This window comes from Haematobia irritans, chromosome 3, assembly GCF_050003625.1.
Source record: "Haematobia irritans isolate KBUSLIRL chromosome 3, ASM5000362v1, whole genome shotgun sequence".
Taxonomy (NCBI): Eukaryota; Metazoa; Arthropoda; class Insecta; order Diptera; family Muscidae; genus Haematobia; species Haematobia irritans.
This window is the reverse complement of record NC_134399.1, coordinates 221,086,342-221,099,868: the sequence shown is the minus strand read 5'-3', so window position 1 is coordinate 221,099,868 and position 13,527 is coordinate 221,086,342. Positions and strand designations below refer to the sequence as shown.

Below are 13,527 nucleotides of genomic sequence, written 5' to 3'. Positions count from 1 at the left end.
AAATCGGGCGATAACTCAATATAGGATCCACACCAGACATGGACTGAAATAAACCAAATGGAACACAGGTCTTTGTGAACCTAAAATACCCAAAGAAGTCCAATCTCAGGCAAATCGAATAAATATTGTGATACTTAGAAGCCCAAGCAGTCAAATCGGGAAATCGCTTTAATATGATGACGGCATCAAAACCTGGACCGGTTAGACCAGTTTCGAATTTCACTTGCTTGCAGACAAAACAAGTAAGAAAAGTCTAAAGTCGGGCGGGGCCGACTATATTATACATTGCAACACTTTGTAGATCTAAATTTTCGATACCATATCACATCCGTCAAATGTGTTGGGGGCTATATATAAAGGTTTGTCCCAAATAAATACATTTAAATATCACTCGATCTGGACAGAATTTGATAGACTTCTACAAAATCTATAGACTCAAATTTTAAGTCGGCTAATGGACTAGGGTAGTACACAATGTTAGTAAAAAAATATGGGAAACATTGAAATCTGAAGCAATTTTAAGGAAACTTCGCAAAAGTATATTTATGATTTATTGCTCCATATATATGTATTAGAAGTTTAGGAAAATTAGAGTCATTTTTACAACTTTTCGACTAAGCAGTGGCGATTTTATAAGGAAAATGTTGGTATTTTGACAATTTTTGTCCAAATCAGAAAAACATATGTATGGGAGCTATATCTAAATCTAAACCGATTTCAACCTAATTTGGCACGCATAGCAACAATGCTATTTCTACTCCCTGTGCAAAATTTCAACTAAATCGGAGCAAAAAATTGGCCTCTGTGGTCATATGAGTGTAAATCGGGGGAAAGCTATATATGGGAGATATATCTAAATCTGAACCGATTTCAACCAAATTTGGCACGCATAGCTATAATGCTAATTCTACTCCCTGTGCAAAATTTCAATTAAATCGGAGTAAAAGATTGGCCTCTGTGGTCATATGAGTGTAAATCGGGCGAAAGCTATATATGGGAGCTATATCTAAATCTGAACCGATTTCAACCAAATTTGGCACACATAGCTACAATGCTAATTCTACTCCCTGTGCAAAATTTCAACTAAATCGTATCAAAAAATTGGCCTCTGTGGTCATTTGAGTGTAAATCGGGCGAAAGCTATATGTGGGATTTGGATGATATTTTGCAAATTTTTCGAGACTCATAAAATATTCGGATGTACGGAATTTGAGGAAGATCGGTTGATATACACGCCAGATCGGTGAAAAATATATATGGGAGCTATATCTAAATCTGAAACGATTTTTTCCAAAATCAATGGGGATCGTCTTTGAGCCGAAACAGGACCGTATACCAAATTTTAGGACAATCGGACTAAAACTGCGAGCTGTACTTTGCAGACAGACGGACATCGCTAAATCGACTCAGAATTTAATTCTAAGACGATCGGTATACTAAACGATGGGTCTCAGACTTTTCCTTCTTGGCGTTACATACAAATGCACAAACTTATTATACCCTGTACCACAGTAGTGGTGAAGGGTATAAAAATCGCCCTTAGATTAACTGCAATATTGGATCTTTAGATTTAAGATAAAAACGCTTCCAATATAGGCTAAGACTTATTTTGATGATTTAGTATCTTTGGTTTAAAGTTTTTTGGAGTTAAGAAAATATTTTTTAATTCGAAGTATCCATTATAAATTGGATTTTTAAACTGGTTTTTGTTGGTACGTGAATAGCTTTATTAATATACCGGAAAAATAGAATGAAAATTCGATAAATTAGATCTGTATCCTACTTTTAATTTTATAGATCCTAGATTTAAAGCCAGATAGGTCGCAAAAAAATTTCCTTATTTTAAAGAACCCGCATCTTTGGCTCGGAATCATTACCAGAATCCCTAAAGGAAGGTCAAAATCTTTGGATCCAAGTAAACTTTTTTCGAGTGTGTGTAAATCGGACGAAGGATATATGTTATGGAGCTATATCTAAATCTGAACTGATTTTAACCTAAATTGGCATGCATATCCAGAAGGGTTCTATTCTGAGCCAAAACACATACCTGTGCCAAATTTGAAGTCGATTGGACCAAAACTGCGACCTAGACTTTGATTACAAAATTGTGTTCACGGACAGACGGACATGGCTATATCGACTCAGGGACCCACCCTGAGCATTACTGCCAAAGACACCATGTGTCTATCTCGTCTCCTTCTGGGTGTTGCAAACATATGCACATATAATACCATGTTCCACAGTGTGGCGCAGGGTATACAAAGGAATTTGAGCCAAATTTCAGGGCGATATCAACATTATTGAAGGCTCAATAAAATTATAACAGACAGACGGACACCGTTATTAAGTCTCATCTTTAACTCATCAAACCTCTCAAACTTGGACACACTGAAAACCGGACACTTCCCAAACGTGGACAATTGTCTGGGGACATTTGCTATATTAACACATTCAAATTAACCTCTCATACCTGGAAACCTTTCAAATGTGGACAACAATTTAGGCTACCGTGGGTGTCCACCTTTCATAGGTTTCGCTGTACTTTAAAAAGCGGAAATCGATATTTCGATGTGATTGTTATTCCCCATTCTATGGTGATGGGTATAAAAATTTCATTATTTATTTTCGTAATGATTCCATTAATTTTTACCTTAAATCTAAAAAAAGGTATAATAATTCAACCAGCTTGAAAGATCAGCCGTTTTCAGCAAACTACATACCCTTCAGCAGCAAGACAGCAATTACAAAATTGCAGATTTGTTACAGTTTCATAAAAAAAAGGCACTAATTCGTCTGCCAGCATCAAATACACCGAAAAAAAAGTTTACTATTTTTTATGAAAAATTAACTAACCCATAGTAAGAATGACCATGATTTGGCGCCAAAGATTTTTTTCATCTAGATAAGTTCATGATTTTCTTATAAATTAGTTCATGTATTACATCGTATTTTAGTTCATTATTACTATGCTGTGGGAAGAATATAGTTAAACTCATTCAAAATATTCCTGCTATCCGGAAAAATTAACAATTTTTTGGGAAACCTGTATTAAGAAATTGGTTTGAAATAAACTGTTTGTCGGTATAATTTTCAAAAAAGTAGAGAAATTGAGGAATCAAAGGTACAACAAGCCTGTATACAACTAATACATTTTTCGTACAAAACAAGTCAATTTTCTATAACCACCAGTATTTTATTCCAAAAAATTATTATTATATTACACAAAACTATGGTTTATGATATACAATAAAGGAAATATTTTTATTAGTACGTTGAATGCAGTTACTTGTCGGTAGTTAGTAATTGCTTCTTCAAAATAGTAATATTCTACGTTATTAGGACTAAACTAATTAATTTAAATTTCCATGTTTTCTATCCAGATGAAAGATATATTGAATTGTGCAATTTCGTCGATTTTGGCTAACTTTTGTTGGGCGGATAGTAGTATAATAGAAGGGCTACCGCCCCCATTAAAAATATCATATTACAAAGATCGTTAATTTGTTAATGGTGTGTTTAATTATGTGTGAACAAGTGTCCTAAAGAGGGTGTAGGTTTACATTTAATAGGGTGTGCATGCTGCCTTAAAAATATGTCAAGGTCAACGAATATTGCTGCTTTTTATAAACATTTTGATGCATGTGTATAAACCGAGATTGTAAAATCTTACATTTTTAAGAATTTGTTTATTTTTCTTTCTTTGTTATGTTATATAGTGGAGACCAACATGTGTGGTTTAAACTGCAAGACACTGCGTGGACACTGCTGTTTAAGCATGGAAATTAGCATTTAAGCATTTTTTGATAAGGGTATAAACGAGTATGCGCCTGTGTATTTCTTGGTCTTTGGAAATGTATGCTGCCTTAAAAATATGTGCGCCTGTGATTTAGTCAGAACTCTTCTATGAAGGTTAACAATTATGACATTTTAACATATGTGGATGCGTTAAATTGGGAAAATTGAATGTAAAAATAGTATTTATCGATTGAAACTCTTTTATCAAGATCAATGAACAAGGGAAACTATATAAATATTTTTGTGCATGCGTGTGCAGGAAAATTTCGAAGGGGTTTATTTCGTGTCCATGTGTGTAAAATCTTACATTTTTAAGAATTTGTTTATTTTTCTTTCTTTGTTATGTTATATAGTGGAGACCAACATGTGTGGTTTAAACTGCAAGACACTGCGTGGACACTGCACTTTCTTGTGTGGAATTCAGCATTTAAGCATTTTTTGATAAGGGTATAAACGAGTATGCGCCTGTGTATTTCTTGGTCTTTGGAAATGTATGCTGCCTTAAAAATATGTGCGCCTGTGATTTAGTCAGAACTCTTCTATGAAGGTTAACAATTATGACATTTTAACATATGTGGATGCGTTAAATTGGGAAAATTGAATGTAAAAATAGTATTTATCGATTGAAACTCTTTTATCAAGATCAATGAACAAGGGAAACTATATAAATATTTTTGTGCATGCGTGTGCAGGAAAATTTCGAAGGGGTTTATTTCGTGTCCATGTGTGTAAAATCTTACATTTTTAAGAATTTGTTTATTTTTCTTTCTTTGTTATGTTATATAGTGGAGACCAACATGTGTGGTCTAAACTGCAAGATACTGCGTGGACACTGCACTTTCTTGTGTGGAATTCAGCATTTAAGCATTTTTTGATAAGGGTATAAACGAGTATGCGCCTGTGGATTAATTTCTTGGTCTTTGGAAATGTATGCTGCCTTAAAAATATATGCGCCTGTGATTTAGTCAGAACTCTTCTATGAAGGTTAACAATTATGACATTTTAACATATGTGGATGCGTTAAATTTGGAAAATTGAATGTGAAACTAGTATTTATCGATTGAAACTCTTTTATCAAGATCGATGAATAAGGGAAACTATATAAATATTTTTGTGCATGCGTGTGCAGGAAAATTTTGAATGGGTTAATTTCGTGTCCATGTGTAAACCGAGATTGTAAAATTTTACTATTTGTTTATTTTTATGCCATATAGTCGAAACCATCTTGTGTGGTCTAAACTGCAAGATACTGCGTGGACACTGCACTTTCTTGTGTGGAATTCAGCATTTAAACATTTATTTCTAAAATGTTTTTTAGTCTTCTCTCGAGTCTACCAAGGATTGTTCGTTTACAAAATCGTATTCAAACTGTGTCTAAATATTAAATTGAAGTGAATTTATTCATTATTTTTGAAATTATATATGTGCAAATTAAACCTAAACAAAATAATAAAAACACACACAAAGCAATAAAAATATAAATATATACATATTTACTGTGTTTAAAACTAAAAAAGAAGAAATTAAAGTTAAACTTTTAAAGTGCAAATTAGAACGTAAAAATAATAAAAAATAAGCACCAAGCAAAAAAAATTTATATATACATATTTACTGTGTTTAAAATTATATAAAGAAATTGAAGTTATATTACAAGTAATTTAATAAAAAAAAAAAACAAGTTTTATAAATATGGATCCTCGTCAAATAAATAATTTCATTGCTCAACAACAAGAGCAAGCTGCATTTGGTCAAGATGGAGAGAGAATAAATTATATTGCTCCTGCGTTTATGATGCCACAATATATACATCAACAAGCGATATATCCCGGTTCTTACGAACTAATTAATCACAATATGTGGTATGCACCACTAAACTATCCACAATATATATACCCTCAATATCCCACCTATCCACAGTATTTCCAAATGCCCATGCAGCCCCAACAACAATGGTCTCACTATCCTCAACAACAAATGTTTGTAAATTCCAACGAATTTGAGTATGGAGTACCACAATGTGAAAATAGAAATGATTACATCCAAGAAGAACAATTTTATAATGCTCCTATTGATATGGATATATGCAGCCAACAAAGTTCTGGTGAAGAAAATATGGAACTATGCAGTCAACAAATTTCTGATGATGTTAACAAGGTTATTGAAGGTAGAGGTCTGGAGTCATACTCTCCTATATCCATGGAATTAAATTCTGAACCCGTTTTAGAATTAAATAATCCAAAGGAAGGAGAAGAAAATAAAAATAACCTCGAAAATAATGACGAAAATGATGAAGAAAATGAAAATAGCCTCGAAAATAATGACGAAAATGATGAAGCAAATGAAAATAGCCTCGAAAATAATGATGAAAATGATGTCTATAATATAATAGAGCGTGCTTTTAAAGACCGCATTATTACATATGGAATACCAAACAAAAAAGATGACTTAATGTTTGAACATTTCTTTGTGGAGATAAAAAACATAATTATGAATTTGCTTGTAAAAAAACTTGAAGAGCATATTATTATAAAATTCAGTATCACTATAATTGGTGAATATATTAAACTTGGTAGTGATACTGAATGTGAATTCAGTATAATGGCACACAGAGCGAAAATGAGTTTGCTCACAAAAGCTGATAACGTTGAGGATCTAATAAAGAAGCAAGTAATAGAAATTATGACAAAGATGTCTGAATTTCAGGAGAGAGACTCTGGATGGTCATTAATAAAAATAGTTCGAGCAGAATTAAATATAAATAAATCTGCTCTGGTAAAAGGATCTCGGTGGATAAGTACCCCAGAAGGTCTCCAAAGGAAGCTGGCATGTTTAAATGTAGAAAACAGCGATGAATATTGTTTTAAATGGGCAATTATATCAGCTATGGATATTTCGGTTAAAAACCATATGCACCCTGAAAGATGTGGAAGCTATCAAATTAATGACATAAGCCATGATATAATAAAACTCCAAACTGGTGTCAATGTCAGTTTTAAAAATATGAGTTTCCCAACACAACTACGGGATATAAAACTGTTTGAGGAGCAAAATGATGTTAGCGTGAATGTATTTGGATTTGACGAAGACATCAATGAGGTAGTGGGACCATATTATTTAACCAAAAATGAAAAACAACAACACATAAATCTAATGTTACTGGAAAGAATCGAAGGTTTCCATTACATTTTGATTAGAGATATTTCCAGGTAAGTTATTAATAAACAAATCTAAAAAATTAAATTTCAATTATTTTTATATTTTCACTTTTAAATACCATCTTTAAATTATTTCCTTACAGACTTTTGATAAATCAAACTACAAAATCAAAAAATAAAAGATTTTTTTGCAACTCATGTCTGCAGTATACGTCGAGTCTCAATACACTAAAAAAACACAAATCAGAATGCGGAGGACTTGTGACTGTTATGCCTATGGAGGATAAAGCTGTGTTGGAATTTACCCATCACGAACGGCAAATGGATGTACCTTTTGCCATATACGCAGACTTTGAATGTATTTTACAAGGTATGAATGTAGATTTGAATTCAAAAAGCAGCAATATTCAAAAGCATATACCATGTGCATTTTCATATAATATTGTATGTTCTTACGATAATAATTTAAATATTCTAAAATCACATGTAGGGGAAGATGCTCCCAAAAAATTTGTAGAATCGCTAATTCAAGATGTTGAAAATATACATAATACTCATTTAAAAAGTAAAAGAAAAATGGAAAATTTAACTACAGAAGAAAAAGATGCTTTCCGAAAAGCTAAATATTGTTATATTTGTAATAGACGTCTAAACAATGATAAAGTTCGCGATCATTGCCATCTTTCTGGGAAATATAGGGGTCCTGCACACAATTTGTGCAATCTGAAATATCAAGTACCAAAATTCATACCAATTTATTTCCACAATTATTCCTCTTATGATTCGCATTTGTTTATTAAGGAATTAGGACAGTTATCTAGCAAGATAAAAGTGCTCCCTCTTAATAAAGAAGTTTACATTTCATTATCCCATTTCTCTAAAATGAAAAATGGTGATACAATGGAACTACGCTTCTTAGATACACTCAGATTTATGCCAGCAAGTTTAGACTCATTGGCAAATAATCTTGATGATGACCAGCTACATTCCATAAAATATCATTTTGAATGTCAAGAGCATTTCAATCTCCTCAAAAGGAAAAGTGTTTTTCCCTATGAATATTTAAATTCATTTGAAGTTTTAAATGAAAAACAGTTACCACCAAGAGAGACTTTCTATAGTACTCTAAATAATAAAGAATGTAGTTTGGAAAATTATAATCACGCTCTAAATGTTTGGAATACCTTTAAATGTGAAACAATGAAAGAGTATCTAGAACTATATTTAAAAGTTGACGTTTTACTGTTAACAGATGTTTTCCAACAATTTAGAAGTTTATGCAAAAGAGTGTATAAACTTGACGCTAGTCACTATTATACAACCCCAGGCTTGGCGTGGGACGCTATGCTAAAAAGTTCGAATATAGCATTACAGCTTTTAACAGATGTAGATATGTACAATTTCTATAAAAAGGGAATACGCGGTGGGATAGTACAATGCGTTACCAGATATTGTAAATCTAATAATAAATATTTAAGGGATTACGATGTGTCAAAACCTTCTTCATATATAATGTATTTCGACTTTAATAATTTGTATGGTTGTGCAATGTCACAATCTCTACCATGTGGTGGTTTTATTTGGGTTGAAGGTGAAGAATTCGAATTCCTATCTAATCCTGAAATAATAAAAAAACTAGATTTTGATGGTAAAGTTGGTTATACATTTGAAGTAGATCTCGTATGTCCACACCATAAACACGATGAACATAATGACCTACCTTTTTGTGCTGAAAACAAAAAGGTAGGTCAGTCTAAATGTAAAAAACTTATTACTGATTTTGCTCCAAAAACTGACTATATAATCGACTATAGAAATTTAATTCAATGTTTAGAAAATGGATTGATTTTAAAGAAGGTTCATCGTATTATAAAATATAACCAATCACCATGGATGAAAAAATATATTGATCTTAATACCGACCTAAGAAAACTGGCTAAAAATAGTTTCGAAAAAAATTTCTTTAAATTAATGAATAATGCGGTATATGGAAAAAGCATGGAAAATGTCGATAAAAGGAAGGATGTCAGAATTGTAACCAATTGGGAACGAACGAATCGTAACCATTTGGGGGCAAGGGATTGGATATCTAAGCCTAATTTTCATAGCATTTCGATATTTTCTGAAGATATGGTTGCGATACAACTGAAACGGGTAAAAGTGGTTTACAATAAACCTATATATTTAGGTTTTTGTATTTTAGAAATTTCTAAATGGAAAATGTGTAACTTCCATTATAGCATAATGAAGGAAATTTTTCCAAATAATTTCAAACTAAATTATATGGATACCGACTCCTTCATATATTCTTTAGAAACGGAAGATGTTTATGAAGATCTAAGACCACATTTAGAAAAATATTTTGACACTTCCGATTATCCTGCAGATAACCCTTATAAATTTCCCTCAGTAAATAAGAAAGTTATGGGATTTATGAAAGATGAAAATTGTGGACAAATAATGAAAGAATTTGTGGGTTTGCGGTCAAAGATGTATTCCTATTCTATACAAGATGGTGATGAAACCAAAAAAGCGAAAGGAGTGAAGTCGTGTATTATAAATAAATATGATATTAATAAATATAAAGATTGTTTATTTAACAAAATTAATTTTTATGATAATATGTATACATTTAAGTCAAAATTACATCAAATATATACTACAAAATTAAATAAAGTAATTTTAAGTAGTACTGATGATAAAAGATATATCCAAAATGATGGAATAAATACTCTTGCTTGGCATCATTATATTTTAGAAGGTAATAATCCAGATTATGAATTGGATAGATTATTAGAAGATATAGATACGTTAGAACAGGAAGGTAATGAAATTACTTAGAATAAGACTAAATGTATATGGTGTAACAAACCTAGGAAAATATAATATATAAATAAAAATAAATAAACATTTATTTGAAATATTTATGTTTTATTATTTAAAAATCAAAATGATTTGGTAAGTATAATGCATTCTAATATATTTTATAAAATTTTTCTAACAGTTCCACTTAGGGGTATATATTCTATTAAACGATCGTGTATAATAAGACAATATGCGACAGTATTTGCTGGGATTACAGTACTGGTTTCTACTTGAATTTTCAAATCAATGGGGCCACTCTTGGTTGCTTCGTTTTGATTGCTTATATCTACAACAGCTATGGGATTCTCCTTAAATTCACTGAATGATAACAGAGGTTGAGGTTCTTTCATATAAAAACTTTGTTGGAACTTTGCATACATATCATATAGTATAGCATAGCGGTTTTGATTGAATTTCAAATTTAAATCATCATAAGGATAAGTATCTGAATTTAAGTGCACTTTAATATTTGTAAGATTGCAGTGTACAAACTTATTATATTTCTCAAATGCAAATGCAATAAACCTGGGTCTTTCTCTATTGGCGGAAAGTTTTACATTCCAACTGTGTTTGGTTCCACCTGTAAATGTGGGGTTAAAATAACAATCCCAACTTCGGAATGCAATTGGTAGTGATTTCCCATCCTTAATTGTTTTCAAAAAACTAAGCTTTTTATAATCAGATAATTGTATATGTTGAACTTTCCACACAATATTGGTTATCGTTAAGCGAATGTCTTCTTTATCATCTGTTGAGTAACAGACGCTATTATCATTCGAACTACGCAATAGTATTAAATCATGTTTCGCATTACAAATAACTTTATTATAGTCCTCAGCAAACCCTAGTAATCGGTTAAGAGGAATACAAAAGTTAAAGTAATTTTGAGTAAAATCACCATCTATGTTCCATCCAGCGTTAGTCATCATATTATTATCAAATGAATTTAGTGAAATAAAATTTTTTATTTTTGTCGTAGTTCCAAGATATCGGGTGCGATCAATTTCAATTCCATTAATTTCGTATCGAATTTCATCAAACATGTATGCCACACAATTGTTTCTCAATCTGGCACTGGCAACATCTATTCCACTTGCATTTTTTAAGCTTCCTTCAATATAAATATAACTTTCCGATGGTAAAATATATAAGTCTTGGTTTTGAATAGTAATTCGTATTTCATCATTGTTTTTAAAGGATTGTATGTAAGGAACATAGCTGTGATAGTCTCTTTTTATAATATCCTCATCGGAAAATGGTTTTTCAGTTATATTTAAAATTTCAGACATGTTGATTCACCTGTAGATTGATTTCTTTTAAGAATGCTTTATTTTCCTTGGTTAAGCGTGGTCTTTCCCGCTTGACAGTTTGAATAATAGTGTGGGAAATATTTCGTTTATTTTTATATTTATTGTGTGGTTTGATGACGTTGTTTAAATTATCAGGTTTATATTTATATTTATTATAAATTATCATTTTCGTTTTGGACGCAAGTGAATTCGCAATGTAATTTCTTCTCCTCTAAAATTTATTAATCTATCTTCCTGATCTACAACTCGAATTTCAAGAGAACTTATTTCTTTGGCGTTTACTGGTAAATAAATGAGATTTTTAGGTCTTTCAACTATTTTATAGCCGGGAGGTACATCTGGTGAAAATTCATGAATAATATGCGAAGGATGATTATTCATGTAGGATCCCGTTACAATGTTACAATGTAATTGTATTGCATTTACTTTTAAAATATTTACTGGTAAGTTCGAAACATATTTCTTGGCGGGTTCTAATATGTTTCCGTTAAAACCAAAAAGTTTACCAATTGACCGCTTTCGGTTTAAAAATATAGAGTCATGTGAAGATAGTATCTCAATTTGTAGAGTATTGTTATTTGCTTCTATTTGTATAGTTTTATTTGGGTTTTTATCCTTATACTTTATTTTTAAAAAGTTAACTACATCTTGTAGTTCATAAGATCCAATCGGAACTTCAATGGTGTCATCTCCGATATGGAAGAGATTATTATCATTGTCCACGTTTGGAATCGAATTATATGATTGGAAATCAATTAGACAACATTCATACTCATTATCTGATAAGTCTATAGAAGGGGAATAAACTGAATGCAAAGTTGAAGTTTTTCCGCTCAAAGTTAGTGTTCTTAACATAATGAAGTTTGGAATACGAATAAATAAAAACACAAAAGGTACTTAATTTTAATAAATTTTATTGTTTATATAGTAAATTTAGAGTATATTATTTTTATTTATCCAGGAATTATGTTCTTTGGGAAAACCCAACCATTTGACAAAGACGTTATTATCCTTACTTTTTAATATTTTTTCTACAAGATATATATCAGAATACTTTGTTTTCAAAAGTTCTTCTTTATAGAATCCACCTTTTATTGGATTTCCCTTATAATCTTCCAAGAGATATGTAGTTGGATTTGTATTTTGAATAGAGCGTATTTTAAAAATCTCAGTGGTCCAGTTGGGTGTATATCCTTTTTCAAATATATGCTTATACTTGCTAATGCGAACGTGATCTCCAATATGAAATCGTGAGGGTTGAAAAATTTTCAAATGATTATACACTGTTTTTAGCAAATATTTTTCGTTTGAAGAGTTAACATTGGCAGGAATCATGTTTATGGTGCGATGTTTTTTCTCATTATACTGCTTAACCAAATTTTTGTAGATGTGTAACCATTTGTATGTTCCATTATGACTAAACTCCTTCCACATCATACCTTTTAAAGTTCTATTAAATCGTTCTACAATCGAAGCTTTCATTACGCTGTACGTTGAGTAGTGATTTATTGAGTAGTTTTTCATTAATACATCAAATTCTTTATTAAAAAATTCTTTTCCATCATCAGTTTGTAAGTTTTTAGGTTTTCTTCCAAACTCCAATACTTTTCGAAATTCTTCACACACATCAATAGATTTTTTTGATTTAATGGCTTCAGCCCATGCATACTTTGAAAATGTGTCGATAATAGTAAGCAGAAATCTATATCCATTATTTTGGTTCGAATAAGCACCCATTTCCACTAAATCAGCCTGCCATAGGTCATCAATTCCTTTCATTATAACCCTGCGTTTTTTTAAATTTCTACGAGCTTGTGTATGTAGTTCGTTTACTACATTCCTTTTCTCCATCATTGTATACATTCATACGATATTAAACTAAATTATATGTGTGCTGAGTTATCCCCAAATCTTAAGAATTCAAACAAATCTAAAATTGTGGGTTCAATTTGAGATATTTCTTCCCGAAGTTTTGTTATTTCATTATTTAAATCTCTCTGGAAATCTTCTCGTATGTACTACATTTGTGAATATAAATATGTTTAGTTGACTGCGTCTGTGGGTTCCGTTGGGGGAGCAAGGTTTTTAATTTTTTTATTTTTGACATTAAGGTTGTTATGTGAGTCCAGAGTGATCCCCAAAAATTGCGAAACATTTCGCCGTTGTTTATCCTGGAAAGGTTGCTGATAATGTCCAAATTTGTCAACGGTCATAGGTTTTAAAAAATGTTTTAATATGTTGTTTTCTTTTTCTACTTTATTATATTTGCTTCGCGCAATTCCTCAATAATTGATACAATTTCATTGGAATGATTATTATTACCAGCTTGTTGTGATGCTAACAAGAGCTTCAAACGATCTACTAACTCGTTAGGATCATCCCAATATATATAGGAGGGTTTT

General features: G+C 31.3%; 1 protein-coding gene across 1 annotated transcript; it reads right to left on the bottom strand.

Moving 5' to 3' along the window:
* Positions 1-9,934: 9,934 nt before the first annotated feature.
* On the bottom strand, positions 9,935-11,104 carry LOC142231452 (uncharacterized). The gene has a single exon (XM_075302060.1). The coding sequence runs from the start codon at positions 11,102-11,104 to the stop codon at positions 9,935-9,937; it is 1,170 nt and encodes a 389-aa protein (XP_075158175.1).
* Positions 11,105-13,527: the final 2,423 nt, after the last annotated feature.

Excerpts from the sequence above, each read along its gene's own strand:
- LOC142231452 (XM_075302060.1), bottom strand. The coding sequence starts at position 11,104 with ATGTCTGAAATTTTAAATATAACTGAAAAACCATTTTCCGATGAGGAT.